Source organism: Cynocephalus volans, chromosome X, assembly GCF_027409185.1.
Source record: "Cynocephalus volans isolate mCynVol1 chromosome X, mCynVol1.pri, whole genome shotgun sequence".
In the NCBI taxonomy this organism is placed as follows: domain Eukaryota; kingdom Metazoa; phylum Chordata; class Mammalia; order Dermoptera; family Cynocephalidae; genus Cynocephalus; species Cynocephalus volans.
Genome location: NC_084478.1, coordinates 176,783,738 through 176,805,973, shown reverse-complemented (window position 1 = coordinate 176,805,973; position 22,236 = coordinate 176,783,738). Strand labels below are relative to the sequence as shown.

Here is a 22,236-nt window from a genome sequence, read left to right as displayed (position 1 = left end):
ACGGTCCCCACCCTGATGACCAGGAAAGGGGGTCGAGTCCCCTCCCTGCGGGGATCCCCAGTTGCTACTCACTCAGGCCCACGGTCCGCACCTCCCCCGTGAGTGGGCTGCACCGGCCCGAGCCCGGTGGTGATGTCCACGAACAGCAGCTGCCCTGTCCCCTCTTCCCACACGGGGCACCCCCCCCCATCCTGGGCCGCTGCCTGACACGATGCCTCGAACCTGGGGGACGCCATGGCCTGAGGAGAAGGCGAGCCCCTGAGTGCAGCCTAGTGTCCCCTCCCCCTGCTTCCCAGACCCCAGGGCTGGGGCCGCTGGACAGGGGAGACCCCGATGCTCCCGGTGTGTGATGCACGCACTGTGATGAAACCCGCGTCTGCCGCTGGAGCCTGACCACCGTGAGACTCAGACAACACCTCGCGCAGTCAGTGGAAAGACGACACCCGTGGGACGTCCAGGGGGCTCTTCGAGCAGACGCGCTGTCCCTGTTCTCAGCACACCCGTGTTAACTCGGTCGCCCCTGCCGTCGCTCCACACAGCACACGGGGACACGGAGCCTCTGAGAAGCCAAGTGACGACGTGGCCAGACGTGGAGCATGGGATGGGGGCTGCACTCCTGGGGGTCTGGCTCCCAGGTGGCCCCTGCCTCTAACTACACCTTCCTTGCCCCGCGACAGGACTCCATTCACGTTCTTTGAGTTGGACGCAGTTTTCAACAACTCTCTTTTTAATGGGGTTTCTTTTCCAAACGCTTTCCTTCTAATCAGATTCACTTTGCAAAAACCTTCCCTCAATGGCATTTGTTTTACAAAACCTTCCTGGTATTCCAGACACTCGGGAAGTGGACCGGCCAGAAGCGGGTCCAATGTCACACGTCACCTGCGGCTTCAGGGGCTCGCCCGGCTCGGCTGCTCCGTCTCAGCTCTCCCTCCTCTGCTCCAGCTCAGGCAGGACACGCGCTGTCCTCAGCTGCTGAGCTCGGCCGGGGCCGCCCCTGGCAGGCAACTCCCTCCGACCCTCGTCCGTCCCTCCCTCCTGTGTCCTGGCCAAACCCCAGGAGATCCCCAGTGGGCGGGTGTGGTCGCCCTGCTCTTTCCTGGGGAGCCCTGAGTGGCAGCTCCAGGAGCTGCTGTCCACTGTGCATTAGGCTGGAAGAAGAGGTGCTGGGGTCTCCTTCCGCAGGAGCCCCTTAGAGCACCCAGCCAGTGCCCCTTGCTCCTGCCAGCCTGTCCTGGGGCTCTTCTCAGGACCCGGCTGTGGCCGAGTCCATCCTCCCCCCACATGGGCTGCCAGCTCCTTGGAGGTCGATTCTCCTGCACCGATTAGTGATGCGGGCTCCTCCCAGATGGGAGCCCACACCCTGTATCCCACGGATTCCGCTGAAAGGCCTATCGCAGCTCACCGAGGGCCCTGGACACCATCCCGGACCAAGCGCCCTCTCTGTGGACCTGATCACGAATCCACAGATTCCGCGTCTTCCCTGACATGCCTGTCATATGTGGAGTTTCGCCTCCTGGGCTCCCACGGCACCCTCATGGTGTCAAACCCTGGGTCTTCCTGCAGCTCCCCTGGGCCTGTGACCCTGGTGGCTCCTGTCTGAGACTGTGCCAGGCTCATCCCTGCCAGTGGCCCCGACCCACAGGGCCCATGGAGGCATGTGCCCACGAGGAGCCTGCACCCCCATGGGCTGCGGTGGGATTCAAAGGAAAGGAAGCAGGGCCTGAGGCTTGCGGTGGGGACCCCAGAGCAGCGGGCATAGTGAACTCAGGGCCCACTCCCTGAAACAGCCTTTGGCGTGTCTTGCAACCTCTGGGTCAAGTTAGACCAGCTCCACCCGGCATGCGTTTCTTCCCAGGATGGCGCAGCTTTCTAAGTGTGTTTGGCTCTGCAGTACCTCACAGTTCTGTCTTGGGACCCCACATTAGGAAATGCTGTCTAGTCATCCCAACTGGGCACCTTGGTGTCTAGGTGGTCACTGGGGCCAGGAGCTGCCTGCCTCTGAGGCCTATTTGGGCTGACTGTGGGTGTGGACACTTTCACAAACTCCCTGGTTACATATGTGTGGGACACACACGCCACTTACACACTCGCTCCCGTGGGTGCGTTTATGGAGCCACAAACACCTGCCCGGACCACCAGACACAGTCTGACTCCCTGAAGCTGAGAGAATGCGTTTCAGGGGGAAGGACGCACACGGCTGCGTGGGACACCACTGTCACAGAGGCCACACTGAAGGTCCCGTGGTCTACCATATTTTTTGGCCAACACTCCCTTTTCTGTCCATCCTCAAACCAAGAGGGCAAGGAGAGCAGCGGGCAAAGAGGTGCTTTTAAGTCCCCAAAGGAAGTTTGAACACAGGGAGGAAAGAGGCCACTGCACTGGGCCCGAGGAGGCCGGAACGGTGGCCTCGACAGAAACTGGAGGACGCACTCAGCTGCAGCAGGGCTAATCGCCGTCCGTGGGCTGAGGACTCGGAAACACGTGAGCCCCCCGTCGATCCATGTGGGCCTTGTGCCTCCAGCGCCCCGGTGGTCTCCGCTGCTGGACCTTGGCCCTCGCGCCCCACCCCCGCCTGACTGGCAGCCACACGCAGGCACGAGCACCCTCCTGCCACAGCCGCTCTCAGCTGCGCCCCACGTGCTCTGGTCTCTCCCATCTCGAGGCCTTCCTCAGCCTCCGTCCAACAAGTCCCCCTCTCAGACTATCCCGTGGCGTTCCGGGCTCCATCCTCCCACCCCGTGTCCTCCATCTGCACCTGGGACTGATGATCTCACAGTCTCATGACTTTACACACTCCATGTGCCGACGGCTCCCGGCTTCACAGCCGCAGCCCAGATGCTGCTTCCAAACTCAGACTCACATACCCAACACCCCCGTCGGGAAGGTCACCAGGCATGAGAAATGAGCACGCCCCAGACTCCCCTTTCTGCCTCCGCCCCCTCTTCCTTCTCCCCACTGCTCAGAACATGAGTCTGGATAACTTCTCTCACTCCCAACCCCAAGCCCCCCAGCAGCACCACCGTGGTGGATGGATAGTGTCCCCCAAAACCCACGTCCTCCCAGAACCTCAGAATGCAACCTTATTTGGACATAGGGTCTCTGCAGATGGAATTAGTTAAGATGAGGTTCTAGTGGAGTAGGGTGGGCTCTGTTCCAATGTCAGGTGTCCTCACAAGAGACAGAAGAGGAGACACAGACACAGAGGAGAAGCCACGTGAAGACGGAGGCAGAGACTGGAGTGATGCGGCCACAAGCCCAGGGACGCCTGGAGCCACCGGGAGCTGGAAGAGGCAGGGAGGATCCTCCCTGGAGCCTCTGGAGAGAGCACGGCCCTGCCACACCTGCATCTCACACTTCTGCCTCTGGAACTGGGAGAGGACACATTCCTGTTGTTTTAAAGCACCGGTTTGTAGTCATTTGTTACAGCAGTGCCAGGAGACTGATGCAGCCACACATGTAGATGAGAAAAAGCTCATGGAAAGGAAAGGAACACCAGTGAGTGCATGGGGGTTGCCTGGATGGGGGACACGGTGGATGGGGTGGTGGCATGTGGCTTTTTTGTGGGTGTTGGGCTCCTGGTGCTTATTCAATTACAGTAAATGAAAGAACATATAAGAGAGCTCAGCATGCACCAGGGATAGGCCGAGTCGTGATCCAGGGGCCCTGATCTCTGGCCTGTGCACCTGTCATCCCTCAGAAACAGGCGACCAGTGTACCAAGGGTTCTGTGGACTGTTAAGTGCATGGTGTTGGGTTTAAATTCCTTACTGTGTTCAGATTCCATCAGACAAATTTGAAAGGGACAGTTTGGTTTGCAATGTCAACGTCCATTTAGATGCTGGAAATCGTGTCCTTGCTGCTTGCTCCGTGAAAATATTGCATGCCAATTCTTAAACATGCAAAAAGGCACATAGTTTAAAAAGTCATTGCCAGGAGAACATGAGCAAACACAAAAGCCTTGAAAACCCTCCATGCCGACCAAACCGGGTCCAGGTCTCCCTGGGTAGAGCCCCCGTCTGCGCTGGTGAGGCGGAGGTGGAAGAGCTGGGGGCTGGGACTCCTGTTCCTCCCTGCTCGGTAGGGTGGACATGGGAAATGTACCCAAAGTGCTTTCTGGCAGGAGCAGTGGAGTGAGCAAGTCAACAGTAGATCAGGTGCTGCTAACAGAGAGAGACCAGGACGGTGCAGGGCCGGCCTGTGGAATTGGGGGGTGCAAGCTCGGGAGGGGGTGGGGTTGTCTCGTTGGACCCACTTCCTCGTCTGTGACCTCAGAAGACCCGGGTCCTATTGTTGGGTGAGCAGGGCTGGAGCCATGTTGGAGCCTAAAAGTGCATGGGCTCTAAGAGATTTTAAAAGGACCCGGTTTTTTTCTTGGCATGAAGTTCTCTGAGTTCCCTCTTTTCCCATGGTTAGTTAATCTTTGGAGCCTTGGTTATAGGCAATATGACATCAGTTACATGAACGTAAAGTTGTTTTCATAGAATTAATGTCATGGAGCCACAGACTTGCCACAAGGCACGTACTATCCAGACCCTGAGAAACCAAGGAAGACGTCAACCAAGCTGTGCTGATTCCACCCCGAAGTAGGACCCTGAGATGACAGCAAGGACGGGAGTGCAAACCAGGTGGAGCCTTGGCGAGACCTCACACCTGGCTCCTTGACTTTCATGTTGTTTATTTTTGAAAGGGAGCAGACAGCCGGACCTGGGCCAGGTAACAGCATGAGGTGGGGGTGGTGAGATCAACTGAAAAGCAAATCTGGACTTAGTAAGGGGAGACTTTACTTAAAAGGATTATTGCAAGGGGGGGAGACTCTTTCCAATAGGGGAGGGGACTACTGCAGTGGCGGAGGGGACTGTGGCATTGGGGAGGGGGACCATTGGAACAGAGGAGGGGATGATTGCAATAGAGGAAGGGAACTGTGACAGTGCGGGGGGGATTATTACACGAGGAAGATCTCTCTGGCCAGGAGGTCTGCAGGAGGAGGAGCCAGAGTCTCTGTGTGCTCAGGTGAGACGTGGGCAGAGGGGCTGCAGGAGGAGGGTCCACGGGCAGGGGTTAATGGGGAGCTGCTGCTACTGGGTTTGTGGTCTTCTTTGTGGCTGATAACAATTGTCCCTATGTGGGTGGATGTGGTGATTGCTTCACATTGCCAATATGCTCAATTCCACTAATGCTAGATTTTATGTTCTGTGTTTTTTATCAAACTAAAATAAACTTTTATTTATCATATATTATATCAATAAATTTTATATGTTTTGTAAATATATATGACTGTTATGTGATGCATGATATATAAATCTGTACTGTGCACATTACCTATGCTTATACTATAGCATATACTTTATACAGAACATGGCTTTTTACATATGAAAAATTTATTTAATTATATGTATAACCACAGCGTGTTTTAACTCTCAAATAACAGAACATGGAGCTTACGAACTGCAGATCTCACTGTTGATAGGAATCCAGGCGGCAGGACAATTAAACCCTAACCGCCAGGGCGCCCTCAGCTAATCCATCCTCAGGACACTCTGCAGGTCAACAGCCCAGTTTCTTCAACCAAAAACTGCAAGGAGGAAAAGATGGATGGAGACATGACAGCCAGTTACACAGCCAGCAGCATGCATGCCTGGGACTGAGGAAGGGGCCCCAGCTCAGCCAGCCTCAGTCTCCCAGTGGCCAGTGGCAGTTCCTGAGCCGACCTGGACACTGACCCAAACAGGTGCAATAACTTTTTCAATTATGAGGCAATGGAAAGATGTGAGAATCAAGACAAGTGTCTACCTATAACCAGCTATAATTTATGACTCAAGACAGACTCCAGCCCAACCAAGCTGTAATAATTAAAATGTGTGTGTTTGTGTATGTTATGGACTTCTTGGTGTGTAGCGTGTGTGGTGCGTGTGTTTATGTGTGGTGTCTGTGGTGTGCGTGATGTGTGTGCTGTGTGTGGACTGTGTGGTGTGCATGGAGTGTGTGGTGTGTTTGGAGTGTGTAGTGTGTGGGGTGTGTGTTTATGTGTGGTGTGGTGTGTGTGTTTGTTTATGTGTGTGGTGACTTTTTACTGAAGCTTCTCCCACACTCTCTACCCTTGACTTTTGTAATTCTTGAGATTCTTACCCCCACAGATAACTTGCCTGTGTCCTCTGGATTCACTTTTTGGCCTGTTTTGGACTCTTGTTCCATCTCACTCTCTCTAGAACTCCCCACTTGGCCGTTGGGTGGGCTGGAAAATGTGCTTGAAATCCTCCTCTGCTTTGCCCTTTTATATAAGGGGTTGGACCCTTCTTCGACCTCTTGACCTTCGCCCTCGTCTTTCCAGCTGTGTGGATCAGAACGTTGCTGCTCCGGATTCCGACCAACTGGATAGAGATTGCCTGGCTGGAGACGTTTTCTTGCAGATGTCGCTGCGAAGATCTGAGAGAGGTAATTGCATTTCCCATGTTTCCTGATGACTTTTCGATTGGAGAAGGCCAGAGGCCTTGAAGAACGTGGGTGGATCTCTGGCTTCGGTTCTGCTGAAAGAGGAAGTTTTTGGTCAGGGGAGGTGTAGACAACACTGTCTGGGCCATCTCTCTGTCGTATGGTAAGGCCTGCTCCACTAATCATTCCTCATGTGTTAACGCCTGCTGTCTCCCACCGAGTGCTCCTTTACAGTCTATTCTCCATTCCATTTTTGTTCACTACACCTTCCTCCGAAATCCAGAAAACCCACATCAAAGGCCTTGTCTGTGTATCAGCCAAACTTGGGACCTTCAGTAGCATCAGAGGCAGCTTCAGTCCTTATACAGAAGGAACAGCAGTGACTTTCCCCCACACACTACAAGTGTCTTCGGAGTCATATCATATCCTCTTCTCCCCCGATTCCCTGGGCACTTTTCCTCATAGAGCATCTGCAGCTATTTTATTCTACTGAGATATAATAACACTCTGGATTACATACATGGTGATAGAGTTCGGACGTGCTGTCCCCCCAAAACTCATGTGAAAATCTGATCCCCAATATGGCAGTGTTGGGAGCTGTTTGAGTCATGGGGGCAGATCCCTCATGAATGGATTAATGCTGTACCTGGGGGGTGGCAGTAGTGAGTGAGTTCTCACTCTATTAGTTCCCACGAGAGCTGGTTGTTTAAAAGACCCTGACACCTCCCCTCTCTCTCTCTTGCTTCCTCTTGCTGCTTGTACCCACCAACTGCCTGCCACTTTCCACCATGAGTAGAAGCAACCTGAGGTTCATGCCAGATGCAGCTGTCCCAGAATCATAAGCCAAATAAACCTCTGTTCTTTATAAATTACCCAGTCTCAGGTATTGTGTTATAGCAACATGAAAAGGGACTAATACTGATGGACTCATACTTAGTGACTTTTCTTATGAGGGGAAAGGGATCTATTAAGTCAGGAGCCACTTCGTCTGGAGATGCACAAATGTGGAAGGCAGTGTAGAGTAGTGGTTAAAGAGCATGTGTGAGTAAATCTGAATTTGAGTTTCCTCATTGTAAAGACATTTAATTGAGGACTCTTCTGTACCTGGGTCTCCATCAGAAAGTGGAATTCAGAGTGGTCCAGGCCCCCTTGAGTAAAGGACTCTGGTTCCTGCTGTCTAAACTAGATTACGGATTGCTTCTGTCTCAGTGCCCACGAATCATAAAATGAAAATATGTCCTTCCTTGGGCGACACACCAAATATTCCTACTTGAGTTATTTCATTCAGTCTTAGCCCATTTCAAATTTAATAAGAAGTTGTTTTAAATATATCGCTAATCAGACTTCTTACCTCCTGACTCCCACCTTTATCCAGTGCACCATCCTCTCTTACCTGGAGGCTGATGTGGCCTCTGAGGGGATTACCCACTGCAGATTTTTTTCTGAAAATTAACCAAAAATCCACAATTTTTTCCATCTCAGGAAAATCCCCGGTGTCTTGGCAGGAATCATGGGCACTACATGTCCAGGCTTCTGTGTCTCTCTGACCTCTGCTCCCTTCTCTGCTTCCTTCACCTGGTGGTCTCAGCCATTCCACCCACACCCTCACTCTCTCCTGCCTCAGGGCTGTTGCACGAGCTGCTCCCTCTGCCTGGAGTCTTTTGCTCACAACTCTGCACCTCTCAAATGTTATGTCCTGAGAGGACCCTCCACTGATGACCGTCCCCTGTCACACCCTCCTTCCCCTCATGATGATCTCTAGGCACTTTTCCAGATTAGTTTTCTTCAAAGCACGAAGCACTGTCTGATATGCACGTGCCTGTGTGTGTCTGCGTGTTTCCCTAATTCACGTGTCAGCTGCTCAAGAGCACTTATTCTGATCATCTTGTTCTGTCTGTATTTCTTGTTCCTGGGACATTGTCTGTTACAGAGTAGGAATTCACATGATGACTAATTGAAAGAATGACTGAATGAAAAGCAACATATGCATGTTATTTAGAAATATGGAAGAAATTAAGAAATACTTAAAAGAGCCAGAAGAAACTACCTTGATGAAAGAGCTGGTAGGTGCTTGAGACTTGTTCTTTCTCTCTAACCCTGTCAGGACTATATGTTGTTATATATTTCGCATATAAAGTAGTTAAAAAATAAAATCAAAGCAAAAATGTTAAAATATAAATCGTCCCTAAGAGTCAAAGGCAAATGAAACGAATCCTTAATTTCAGAAGCACGTGATTTGGAATTTTTCTGACTTTAGACTGCATTTTACTCTACTTAAGAGTTGTACCATGAAAATTCCCAAGGAGAATTCTTTCTTTTCTGTCCTTTTAAAGAATAATAGTGGTGCCCACCTCTCTCTGCCGTGAGCTTGTCCTTCCGCTCCTGCTCCTTGTCGCAGATGATACCCAGCTCCTGGCCATATTCGTCCCCATACCAGACCAGCAGTTCACAGCCCGGCTTGATGACCTGACAAGTTCGATAGAAGATCTGCCCGTGGTATTGAAGGGCCACCAGGTTCTGCTCCTCATCATCCCGGGCACAGTTCACGTATCTGGGGTTGAGGCAGACAAAGGGACAGAAAATAACAGCCAGTGAGTCTCCACTACCCGTCAGGGCCATGTTGGGCTTGTCACCAGATGGTCAGGGCCCCCATGCTGTGACGGCCCATGCCGTTACCCTCCTCCAGGAACCTGCTGTTCATAACTAAGCCTCTTTCTCCAAGTCCTACTCACTGTGCTCATCCTGCCTGGAATGCTTTTCCCCCCTTGACTAATTAACCATTCTTCAAAGCCCCATTCCAGACTTACTTCCACCTTGCTTGGCTATAAAACACTGACTTCTCACTTCTCTAAACTCTAAATCAATTTCTACATATAACACAGAATTTGGTGTGTGATCAATCACGTACTCTGCTTCTGCATTAGCACACGTCATTCTATACTCAGCGCACGTCTATCTTCTTTTGAGAGACCTTTCTCTAATCTCCCATAGTTTACCTAGGTGCCATTCACCTGCCTCCCTGGGTTCCCATAGAAACTTAGAGGTCCCTTTGTCTTAGCATGATAACACAGAATAATAACAGCATCTTCATATTCTTATCTTCTAATAAAATGAGAGCCACTCATGGAAAGAGCTGGTCCATGCAGCACAGAGGCCCGTGACCACCCTGCAGCTCACTTCTCAGGCTTCAGATTTAATTTCACTGAAGCTGCCAAGATTTCCTGCCCTCACAGATTAGAGGTCCCTTGTTTTATTTTGTCTTGGCATTGTGTACTTCTCCTATAATCAAATGTTTCACATCTGCCCGCGATAGTCCTCCACGAGGGCATGGGTTGTGTGATCTGTTCATGTGATGTACTCCATTTTCTAAACTAGAATATAGTAAGTGCTTAATAAATGCTGATTAGATAAATTAAAGTGCGAATCCAGCGTCCCCAATGAATCTAGGCTCCTCAGGGTTTACCCTGGTGCCCCGATTTCGGCTATCATAGAGATTTAGTTTTTTCACTAAAAAAATGGTAATATTTATATTTTATCTCTTTTTTCCTAGATGTTCATAATATGAAAGAACATTGTAAGGGGAGCAGAGAGTGTGAAAAGCATTGAGGGGGGCATGCTGAGGAGGAAAGAAGCCGAGCTTGAGAGAGATGAGTGTCCTTGCTGGAACCCGAAACCTATTGGCCTTACCTCATCCAGTTGGCCCGAGATTTGTCCTTTCCATCCACATACTCATAGCGGTTTCTCCCCTTGTTGATCTGAGTTTCAGAAAAATAAGTTAGTCTTTCTAGGGGTTGAGGGGCGGGTAATAATCAGAAGAATGATTTTATTCTACTGTCATCAATGCATTTTGAGCCTGCATGGATTCAGCCGCCAATGGCGACACATGCTGTGCTCCTTGGCCTCATCTACACGTCAGAGTTGGTTTGTCCAGTCAGAGCTGAGGCCCCATAGGGAGAATGCACTTTTTTTCTCTGTGCCACTTTTCTCCCGCTCACCGTCTGACCTTTAAATAGTAGTTCCAGTTTCATGCAAAGACCACTAAGTACACAGAGCTAACCATGTTGTCACTATCCATGTGCTAGCATGTAGAAGGGGATGTCCAGCATGTAGAAGGGGATGCCACCAAAGGCACAGAAGGGATGTAGGAAGCCAGAAGACAGGGTAAGATAGGCCCTTCTCACCAGCCAGGAGTAGCCATTGTTGCCTGCCTCTTCATCCTCTGTGATCCGGCCCTCATAGGGGCCAAAGTGCAGACCCAACGGCAGATAGGATGCCTCATTCCATACTCCAAGCCCGGCCTTGGGGATGCCCGACGGTCCAATTCTCAGCCCAGGGGGCAAAGTGAGGTCTGAGCGGTTGGGATGCCCCATGGCTACTTCATTGTCTTTTACAAATGTAGGGGGTCCATGAGCCGGACAGCTGTCGATGAAGTTGTTCTGGCAATGCTCACAAACTGGAGGCGAGAGCAGCAGGGATTAGGAAAAGTATAGTGCATGTACCTGGATATGAAGAGCTTCAGAAAGAGCCCAGCACTTACATAATTTAGCCTCAATCCTGTACCCCAAGCCACCAGAGTAAACGAATGATTTGGGGTCAAACGACAAGATGACATTATTGTACCAGGACATAGCCTTCTCCATGAGTGGGCCAAAAGGGTCACTTACATAAGTAGTCATCATCCTTGATCGAAGGCTCTTCGACCTCTTCGTATGTACGACCCTTTCTTTCTTGCAGGCTATGCATCTTCGCTTCAGTTTCCTCACTCCTGAGTTCTAAGTTGGAGAAGAGTAGGTGAGTGAACTTAGGAGTCTGGAGTGTTTGTACCCGTTTCATCAGAAAATGTGAAATCTCCTACCATCAAATTATTGTCTCTTCTTCTACATACTCTGGCTCCCCACCCCTTCACTACCTCTTACCTATTATTTCAGAGAGACTAAGACTCCACACCCACACTGACTACAGATGCATAATTCAATTTTCGTTTCTGGATTCCCAGGATCAGGTTTAACCTCCCAAACTTTCTACTCACAAGACAGTTAATTCATGCATTTATTTATTCACAAAATATGTGTTGAGGCTGCATTACATATTAGGCATTGAACAAAGGCGTGGATATACAATAAGAAAACGTGGTCTCTGTTATCACAGATGGATTTATTGGACACCTTGCATGTATCAGGTCTTTTATATTTAATTTAATGCTTTTAAGCAATATATGAGCTATATGTGTTTATCTTCATTATACAGATTAGCATTAAGGAGCTCAGAGAATTTATAATGTCTGCCCAAGGCGCTAATGATTCTGCATGGGTTATAACCCAAGTGTGTGACTTCAGAGTTGGTGTTTGTTCTTACATGTTATTCAATACTACATCTAACTTCTGGTCTCAGCTTAGTCCAGGTTAAGCCCAGGCCTATCGAAAGTCTACCCCACATATCTAGACCATACTCATCGACCTTTCTAAAGGACCTAGAGGAACTAAAGTCCCCAAATTATTTTCTCTTACCCAATTTTTGTCCAGAGGGCAGTCCAGAGGTACTTGCTTCTGCAGGAGGGGACACTCGGTTCTGGGCCTGCTCTGAGTCACTTGTGTTTAGTAAATCTGTTGTTTCTGACAATTTCTTCACTCTAGATTCATTACTTAATGGTGCCGTGGACATTTCCTTTAATGTGAGAGTCACATATTAAAAGACAACATAGATTTCTTGAGTGCCTTAGGGCTTGCAACCTGTTTTCACATATATGACTTTAGTTAATGGTTCAACAATCCCTGGAAAATCCTGGAGTGTCTGAATACCAGAGAGAAAGGGAAAGGCCTGAGGGGGTAGTCAATCTAGGACTAGAACTCATGTCTGAAGGCTCTTTTCCTTCAACTTTCTAAATATAAGTGAGTGCGAGGGAGGGAGAATACTTTGGAAGACAAGCTGGAGACTCAACAAGGTCTCTGAAGGAAGGAGGTAGGGGCTTATAGAGAAAAAGAGGGGATCTTCTATGAACTAGTAGACATATGATGGAAGGAGAAATGTAGAAAAGCACAGAGGGTACAAAACACATCTGGAAAATGAACAGTGAGTTTGGGAAGAGAAGAAACAGGTGGCATAAGTGTATCTAGACAACTAAGAAAGTGATGCTAAGAGTTGCAAACTGCCATATCCTGGAAGGAATATTTAACTTTGGAATTGAATTAACTGGTTCCTGTACCAATTCTGCTTAAGTAAGGGTGTACCATTAGCTAATTCTATTCAGTTTCCCAATCCATAAATTGGCATCCATTCTAATTCTTAATGGTATAGTGAACATGAAATGTAATAATGTTCACCAAGTGTTTTGTGAGGCCTTAAACACAGTACAAACATGAGATGAGTAATTTCTCTTATAGTCCTGACATCGATTTACCTCCTCAACCATCTCTACAGTTGAAATCTAATTCAAAGATATTATCTTCAGCACTACTTGACCCTGTTACATCTATTTTAATTTGTAAACTTTGGAATCGTTTAGAAAACATTCCGGGGCCGTCAGGGGCTCTCAGCTGGGCCTGGGACTCCTGAGAAAAATCAGGTCTGGACCACGCTCTCAAAGAGCTCCCAAGACAGAAGCAGCAGGCTCAATAAATGATTTGAATCAGCATGAGATCTGCTTAATTCGGGCCCAGAGGAACGAGCAGTTACTTCTTCCTACAGGGAGGAGCGTTTAAAATCAGTACCAGGATACATTTCTTCTGGACAGTGTAGAATACATGAAGTGCTAAGTCATTTTCCTATCTGTTGTTTCTCAGTCAAACCTCAAACTTCTCAGGGCTAGGAGCAGCTTTCTCACATCTGAATGGGTCCCTTATGAGAGAGTAGGAACTATCTCCGTCTTCATCTGGGACCGTGCACAGAAGAAATTGACTGTGTATTTGCAAGCTTCCCTTAGAGGGTCTTAGCATATCTCTCACTTAGCACAGCAGAGAAGAATTAGGTTGAAATAACCAGTCAGATGAATAATGTAGAGGTGTCCGCATAAGGCAGCATGAACTTTATAGAACATGAAAGTTCGAATGAGCTTGTAAGTACTTTAGAGAAGGAAGGAGTACTGGATTAGACTGAACCACTGCTCACTGTGATCTCAAGCATATAATCAAACATTTCTGTACCTCAGTTTTCTCATCCACAAAATGCTTATGCTTATAGTACCAACTTCATAGGATTGTTGTGAGGGTTTGAGTGAGTTTATTCATATAAAATGCTCAAAATAACGTCTGAAATATGGCAAAAATAAAACAAGTGGTAGTGGCTATTGTTGCTCTTATTAACTCTTAAAATGATGATATCAGACACTGTGCTAAAGTGATCAGAAAAGGGAGGCAGCAGTCCCAGGATGCTCTGCTCGTTCTCCTTCTCGCATGTGTGTTTGGATCTTCCATGAGGAAGATTGTCTTAACAATAGGATTTCTCAGGTACTCACCATCCGTTGTTTACGCTTTTCCACTCTGAAGGCCGCCCGATGAGGTTTGACTAAAAGGTGATGAGAAATCAGTGTTTTAGTTGGTAAATATTTTTAAGCTCAGAAGATTCTCATTAGGGACAGAGAATTCTGAACCAGAGAGTGACAAATGAAACCAAACCAAACCAAACCTTATCTCTCCTTCATCTTGTGTTCACAAAGTATCTATTACATTTATTTTTAAAAAATGAATTGGCTTAACTTTCATGAAAAAAAACGCTGAACGAAACCACACAGTGGAGGACAGGTCAGTCTCTTCAAGAGATGGTATTGGGAAAACTGGATCGCCACATGCAAAAGAATGGAGATGGACCCTTATCTTCCACTACATACAAAAATCACATCAAAATAGATTAAAGACCTTAATGTAACACCCAAAAGTATAAAACTCCCAAGAAGAAGACATGGGGGAAAGCTCAAGAAATTGAATTTGGCCGTGATTTCTTGGAAATGACACCAAAAGCATAAGTGACAAAAGCAAAAGTAGACAGAGGACTACATAAAACTTAAAAACTTCTGAGTACCAAAGGAGACAATCAATGGAGTGAAAAGTCGACCTACAGTATGAGAGAAAGTAGTTACAATCCATATATCTGATAAGGAGTTAATACCTAGAATACATAAGGAGCTCCTACAACTCAACAACAAAAACACAACCCAGTTAAAAACTGGGTGCTGTGACTGGACTTTTTTCCTCCAAAATTCGTATGTTGAAACCCTAATTCCTGGTGTGATAATATTTGGAGATGGAGCTTTAGGGAAGTAATTAGGGTTAGATGAGTTCATGAGGGTGCGGCCCTCATGACGGGATTAGTGCTTTTATAAGGAGAGGAAGAGAGAGATTCCCCCCAAGAGGTGGAAGCACCCTAAATATCCATCGACAAATGAATGGATAAAGAAAATTTGGTATATAAATACAATGGAATACTATTTAGCCTTATAAAATAAAGAAACCCTGTCACATGCTGCCACACGGATAAATCTTGAAGACATTTTGCTAAGTTAAATAAGCCAGTCACTATAAGACAAATATGGCATGGTTCACTTACATGAGGTATCTAAAGTAATCGAATTCATAGGAACATAGACGCTCTGTTCCCTGGATGCTCTGCCCCCGGACACTCTGCTCCCTGGATGCTCTCTCCCCTGGATGCTCTGTCCCTTGGACAATCTCTCCCCTAGAGGTTCTGTCCCTGGGACCATTTGTTCCCTGATGCTCTGTCCCGTGGATGGCACCCCCCTGGACACTCTCTCCTTTGGAAACTCCCTCCCCTGATTGCTGTGTCCCCTGGACGCTCTGTCCCCTGGACGCTCTTGCCCCTGGATGCTCTGTCCCCTGGATGCTCTGTCCCCTGGATGCTCTGAACACTTCGTTCGTGGACACTTTGTTCCATGGACACTCTGTCCTGGATGTTCCTTCGGCTGAAGCTCTGTCCCCTGGTCACTGTGTCCACTGGACACGTCATTCCCGGGACACTTTGTCCTCTGGACACTGTCCTAAACGTTCTCTCCTCTGCGTGCTTGGTCTTGCATCTCATCCCCTGGTTATTCTGTCCACTGGATGCTTGATCCCTTGTCCCTCATCCCCCAGGAGGAAGCCCTCTTCTGGCTCTGCCTGAATTACTGCTCTGCTCTGTCACCCAGGGACTTTGGGAGCACAGGAAGGCTGTCCTGGATGTGGGCACTGCTATCCTCTGAGGGGCAGAGACGGACATGTGGTCGTCCTGGGCTTTGCAGCCAGCAAAGGACCAGGACCTGGTCAGCTGAAGCAAAGATGAAGATCTCTACTAAGTCAGGCAGAGACCTCAGTGAGTGACTGCCCCATGGGCAGGCAAGAGGCCCCCTTGTGGGGAGGCTGGCAGGAGGGGACACTGATATCCATGCCACTACCTCCTGGGTCCAAGATGCAAAAGGTCTCAGAGTCCGAGGAGCAGCAGGCTTGACGCACTAGGTGACGGGAGACATCCCTGGGGGAGATGGTGCAAATGCGGGGACTCAGCGTGGCCCCAAACCCTGAGCCTCTGCAGTGGGGAAAACCGTCCCATTCCTCCAACAGGGACCAAACTCGAAGGGAAAATCCGGGAGAGTGCCTTGGACCCATCCGAGCAGTTGGCTGCGTGGACGCTTCTGCAGGAGGAGAGGAAGGCCGTCCAGTGGGGACGGAGGGTGGGGCTCTGCAAGCATCCATGGGTGGGAGAGCCGGGACAATTTCTCAGCGCTGTCAGGGCACGTGCTGAGGCAGAGAGCCTGGCTGAGTGATCCTGACGGAGCGTCAAAAAGGCTGGTCCAGGAGGTGGCAAACGCCATCCAGCCCAGGCAGCGTGATGGGCACGGCCGGTGACAGCCTCAGTGCTGAAAGCTTTGGGCCACCTGGCAGAGAAGTCCAAGTGCAGGACCATGAGTGCTCAGAGAGGACCTGGAAGGTGCGTGCGTGTGTCGTCTCCGAATAGAGATCCAAGTCTGCGCATCCCGGGACACCCTCACGGGAGCCAACAACACCTGCATTTCAGAAGATTAGGACAAAACCTCTCACTCAGGTTTGGATGTGGCACCAAGTCTCAGGACAACGACGGTTCAGCACCCAGCGAGACAGTGCACTGGCCTCGGGGGCCACCGGCCTGTAGGATTCCTGGCCTCTGGAGCCACCAACCTGTGAGGCCGCCGACCTCTGGGGCTGCTGACCTCTGACCAGCTGGCCAGCCTGCCCTCAGGTCATTAGCAAGCAAAAGGAAGCCCAGAGCCTTTGAGAACCAGCCTGACATCAGCCCCTAATGCCAGCTTTGAACTGTGCTTTGTTACTGTCCAGCAGCCAGTAGTGACACGTTACTGTTAACTAACACACGGGCTCACTCTCGGAGCTGTGCACTCTGTGGGGTTGGGCGGTGGGAACTAGAGGGCGTTTCGTGGTGAAGCCGTGGTGGGCTCCAGGCACCTGCAGAACCACCTGTGGCTCTTCCCCAGCAGGCCAGGTGGGTGACTTGTGGCTCTCCGGCCACAAGGCAGGTGGTGCACCTGAGGTTCTCATAAAAGTGGGCATTTGACGCCCCATACGGAGCGCTCTCCTGGTTTCCTGTCTGCCCCAGCAGGGACGGCAGGGCCGGAAGACGGCTGTGGCCGAGGCAGGATGAGGACGCAGAACCCTCTCGGAACCTTTGAATTCCACCCCCAGCGTCAGGGGCATTTCTGATACCAACGTGTACGTTTCCTCCCTCTGCAAGGGATCTTCCACGCACATGCTGGACACACCATCAGCAAAAGCAAGTGGTTTACCAGAGGGAGGAGAGCCTGCACGTGTACCTGCGTTCCCAGTGTTCCCCGTGTTCCCAGATTTCCTGGTTTTTCCAGTATTCCCAGTGTTCCCCGTGATCCTGGTGTTCGTAGTACTCCCAGTGTTCCCAGTGTTCCCCGTGATCCTGGTGTTTGTAGTACTCCCAGTGTTCCCAGTGTTCCCCGTGATCCTGGTGTTCGTAGTACTCCCAGTGTTCCCAGTGTTCCCAGTGATCTTGGTGTTCGTAGTACTCCCAGTATTCCCAGTGTTCCCAGTGTTCCCAGTGTTCATAGTACTCCCAGTGTTCCCCGTGTTCCGTGTTCCCAGTGATCCTGGTGTTCGTAGTACTCCCAGTGTTCCCCGTGTTCCCGGTATTCCAAGTATTCTCCATCCTCACCAGTCGTGCTCAGCTGGGTGAATATTTGTTTAGAATGAGAAGAACATTTCTAATCAGCTCTAAACCCTGACAGCAGCAACCACCATAATGTCCAAAACATGGTTTCTTTGGAAGTGCGTTTATATATGTTCTTGCACATGCCCCGTACGAACTGGTATAATCTCAAGTGTGATGAAGCAGAAGTTCAAGGTAACAGACACCATGGGTTTATTGTGAATCCAGACAGGTCATTTGCAAATTTGACAGCAACACGTGGGCCTGTGAACACACAGCATGGTCTCACGGGAGCAGCTGACTTCCTCTAAACTAGAAATGTCCTCAGGTTCCTGTTAAGCCCTCAATGCTTATTTTCACATGAAGTTTAAAAACTAAGCTAGCTTTCCCAACAGGTATTCTCAAAACACACCTTGTTTTAAGGTAGTATTCATGGGCTTCACATGTTCTCTTTCAACTAAGTGTGTCTAATTAATTATATTCCAGAGAGGGTCATGTTTAGCCAAATGGAGGCTGTTTGTAGAACCTGTTTTCAAATTCCTGGTTTTGGTCCATCTACTGCTCCAGCCACCTGGAATGACTTGCCAGTCTGCGTTTGTGCCGATGGAACCTGTTGGAGCTAGACAACGAATAAAGGCAAAGATGAAGCTCGGTTGGTTTGAGACAAATGACTCCGTTTTGGGGGTCCAGGGTCCAGAACAAAGTGCTTGCTTTCCTCTAACTTATATGAGAGTAGATGGGCTCCTACGCAGTCAGCCTGGCTCACAGGTGTAGAGTGGCTGGACTGTGAATGCAGGGAGGTAGCTGCCGTGCGCGTGGGGCACATGGCTCTAGGGAGAGGATCCAGTCGCCTTCAGTTTTGAAGACAGCCAGAAGCCTGTCTGTTTCAGGAAGTCATTTGGCCGTTGACGGAGAGCTACTGTGGTAGATGAAATTTCAGGGAAACAGAGTCAAGAGTGCCTTGCACAAGGCTGACAAAGGTTTAGTGCACACGGGGATTTCATTCACTCACATGTGGACTACGTGCAGGTGACCCGTTCACTTTCTGCTTCCCTTTTAGAATCGTTTTGGAAGGAGTATGGGAATGTGGCGATAAGATAGAAGAAAAAGGGTCTGTCGCTGTAGGGGCACAGGAGGAGACCTAGTTAGCCGTCCTCCTGGTTGCTGACCTCTTTCTCCTTTTCTTTAAGATGTTTCTGTCAAACAGTTCTTTCTCACGGTAGTGCACGGGCGGCCCTCGCAGATCCTTCTCTTCTGCCCCCTGGTAATCCAGCCCATCAAGTGCTGCGATGGAACAAATGAGTGCTTCCGGCAGGAGAACTTCCAGAACAAAATTTACTTTGTCGTCCCTTATGAGAGTCCGCATGGTGTTGTCCATTTGGGTGTAGATTTCTTGTAGATGTTTCCTCAACACATCCAACTGGTCCTCATCCTCCAGGTACGTTTCTGCGCAGAGCGCGTGCCTAGGTGAATTCAGAAATAACGTCAGCCGCCTGGACTGTTTCCTGCCCTTCAAGATGTCCAGGAGGTGGTGGTCGGCCCCCCTTCTCTTCACGATGAAGTCCACCAGCTCGCGGTTGTCCTGGCCCGAGCGGCCCTCATCCTGTCGGGGAGAATCCTCTTGCAGGGCCTCTTCCCGCCCAGGGGGGTCTCGTCCTCAGAGTCCTCCAGGTCGGCATAGTTCACCTTTGGAAAGTCAGTCTCCAGCGGGCCCTCTTGGATGGCTTTCCTGGGTGGGTAGCTGACGTCGGCGGCATAATAGTCCAGGAAAGAGCCCACGAAGGAACCCCGGCCGATGGCTCGTGTGTAGTGGGAGATGAGGGAGAAACACCAGTTGACCCCTTCCTCGTGCACTTTCCGGGCTCTCTGCAGGAGTCTGTCTTTCTCTCTGCAATCCAGGTGCTTCAGTCTTCGAAGGGGCACTCGGAGGCCGCTGCTCTCCCGGCGCAGGTCTGCCTCAATCAAGAGCACCCGTGCGGTCTTCTCCGACGCGCTGACACTCTTCACCACGGCCGGCCAGAATGGGTGGTCTTGAAATTGAAACCACACCATCGTTCCTCTTTCAATTGGAGGCGGCTCCTGTGCCAGAGCCATGCTGGCACGTTGTCCCCCTCGTTTACCGCCAGCCATTTCAACTGTGAGGATGGGGTTGCTGGCCTTCGAGTCAGCAGGAGGTCGGCATTCTTGCAGCCCTTCCGACGAAACCAGCACTTGCAGCTTCCTTCTTTGGTCTGCCAGACGGAGGGAGTAACGCGGCCTCACGGCAGGGGACCCGGAGGGCACAGAAGACCCGGAGGGAGCTGCCGCCCCTTCCACGCCTGGCTTCGAGGCCCCCTCTCCAGGGTCCTCAGTATTCCCTGACAAGGCAGAGCATGTGGAGCGACTAGCCAGAGCCTTTGGGCAGGTGTCCTGTGCCTCTGCGTTCAGAGCTTTGGGCACAGTGGGCGTGAGACCCGGTGGCCGGGATGGGGCCCCCTGTCCATGTTTAGCACATGCACCCTCCTCCAGGACTGTGGGATGCCGGGACGTAACCGTGCAGGCCTGTGCCTTAGCCTTGCCCTCTTTCCCACCCTCGTGTCCCGACAGTGTCGGGAAACCGTGGCACGCGCTGGACCTCCGTGATGCCTTTATTTGCGTTTCTGCTGGAGCAGGGGCACAGGTCGTGTGCAGCCGTGATTTGTCACCGCACACGCCATCCTCACTCTCTGCACCAACCGGCGGTGATCCTGGGTCTTCTCTCTTCCCAGCACTCCTCCGAGCGACCCCTTTGCGTTTGCCAAACTTTTTACGAGGTGGTGAACTGGCTGGATGTGGAGCTACCTTCAGGGAGGGCGGACTGGTCTCCTGGTCATCTGGTTTTCTTCCTCGGCCCAGTTTTGTTCCCTCATCCAACTTCTCCAGCACCACTTTCAGGGCTCTTCTGCACCCCCATTCCTCTCCCGCCAGGGCACCGACCTTGCACTGGGCACCAAAATTGCCCTGGGCACCGACCTTGCACTGGACACCGACCTTGCACTGAGCACTGACCCTGCACTGGGCACCGACCTTGCACTGGGCACCGACCTTGCACTGGACACCGACCTTGCACTGGGCACCGACCTTGCACTGGGCACCGACCCTGCACTGGACAGCGACCTTGCACTGGGCACCGACCCTGCACTGGGCACCGACCTTGCACTGTGACCCTACCGAGGAGCCGATGGCTTCCATTTCAGGCGTAATTAGGGCCGTTATGTCTGTGGTTTTCACTTTAACTCTTTCATCTAACAAGAGGTGATGAAGACAGGCAGGTGTCTGGCTGTCATTGCCACTGCTGTGTCAGGTCTTCCCCCAACCCCCTACTCTACGAGGCCTCCTGTGCCCCTGGACTGCAAAGCGTTCTCAGCTGGTGAGCGCTGTCCTCCTCCACCTGGTTCTCCCTGAGTTGCTTGCACTCGTGTTGTAAGTGCACGGAACTGCAGGAGACTGGGATAGGGAAATGGAAAAGAAGACGCGTATCAGGAAAGAATTCCTTTTGTGAAACTAGAAGTGCTCCACTCAAGGAATTGATGAGATAAAACAAGGTATTATGAAAAGCGGGCCTTAGACAGAGGGGAAGATGAATGGCAAGCATTTCGGGAACAATGCAGAAGGTGCAGGAGGAGTTTTATAACACTCCGAAGCCACCATGGTGCCCTAATTATAATGACAGCATGTGGAAGAGCATCTGCATGGGGACGTGGGGGTCGTGTCAGGGATCCCATTTCTCTCTCAGACACACTGTGCCTTCTGGGATCCTCGCGTTTCAACCTAGGAGAATTCTTAGTTCGTTTTTCGCCTTCCTAGGGTGCCGATGCTGCCCTGTGCGCCCCAGGAAGCCTGAAGTCATCTCCTACATACCAATACGGGCATCCAGCCCAACGCCATGTTCAAGAGCATGAGCTTAGAATCCAGAGGTCTATGAGGTCATCCTGATGATTCCTGGCTGTCACCGTTAGTAGGGATTGCTGCAGGCACTGGTCATTGGCTGCGACCTGCACCTCTATACTGTGCAAAACTCTTGTCTCCCAACCCCAAAGCTGTGATGCTCGTTATGAAGACACTTGTGTGTAGAGTGAGGTGCAAAGGTGACTGCACCCCAAAATGTCAACATGAGATGGGTGCAAGTGAATGGGGACGTCTTACCAACGTCACGTGGATGGAGGCAGGTCCGGTTCTGTGGGCTGGATCTGTTGATTCTCACACTGCAACTGCTTGTCCGCACACCCTCTACCCCGCTGCGTGCCTCTGAAGGGCACCGTTCTTCAGGGATCAGATGGCACCTCGTGTAGATACCCAGGACCTACGGACCTCTCATGATAATCTGGAAAATTCATAAGAGGAAGCAACATAAGTCAATTAAGTGGGGATCCAATGATCGCGATCCCTTCCCCAACTCTAGGATGCACGCCTTTTTGAAACAGAGCTGATATCTGAATCACATCTACGATGAAGATGTCATGTTTATTTTCCTCCTTTTGCATTCTGCAATGTTTCCACGGTATGCTGCTTGGCGTATGCTAATGTCTTCCCGCTTCAGAACAGGGGGAGCTACTGCTTTTGGGATCGCGTCTGCCTTGGACACATGGATTTAACATTAGTCGTGTGTTTGTGATCGTCTGTGTGTGTGTAACAAAAATGG

At 50.4% G+C, this 22,236-nt stretch overlaps 1 protein-coding gene and 1 pseudogene across 1 annotated transcript; both read right to left on the bottom strand.

The window, feature by feature from the left end:
* Positions 1-6,336: 6,336 nt before the first annotated feature.
* On the bottom strand, positions 6,337-11,171 carry LOC134368628 (histone-lysine N-methyltransferase PRDM7-like). The gene is made up of 4 exons (XM_063085051.1): positions 11,093-11,171; positions 10,610-10,881; positions 10,116-10,183; positions 6,337-6,520 (listed from the first exon to the last, which is right to left on the bottom strand). The coding sequence occupies exons 1-4, from the start codon at positions 11,169-11,171 to the stop codon at positions 6,337-6,339; spliced, it is 603 nt and encodes a 200-aa protein (XP_062941121.1).
* Positions 11,172-18,632: 7,461 nt separating this feature from the next.
* Positions 18,633-20,786, bottom strand: LOC134368627 (PWWP domain-containing DNA repair factor 4-like; annotated as a pseudogene).
* Positions 20,787-22,236: the final 1,450 nt, after the last annotated feature.

Bases quoted from the DNA above. Each gene is read 5' to 3' on its own strand.
- LOC134368628 (XM_063085051.1), bottom strand. From the start codon at position 11,171: ATGCATAGCCTGCAAGAAAGAAAGGGTCGTACATACGAAGAGGTCGAA. The intron at 10,184-10,609 runs GTGAGAAGGGCC...TCTGAAACTCAG, and splicing joins ACAATGGCTACTCCTGGCTG to ATCAACAAGGGGAGAAACCG. The intron at 6,521-10,115 runs GTAAGGCCAATA...CTCTTTCAGCAG, and splicing joins TCTCGGGCCAACTGGATGAG to AACCGAAGCCAGAGATCCAC.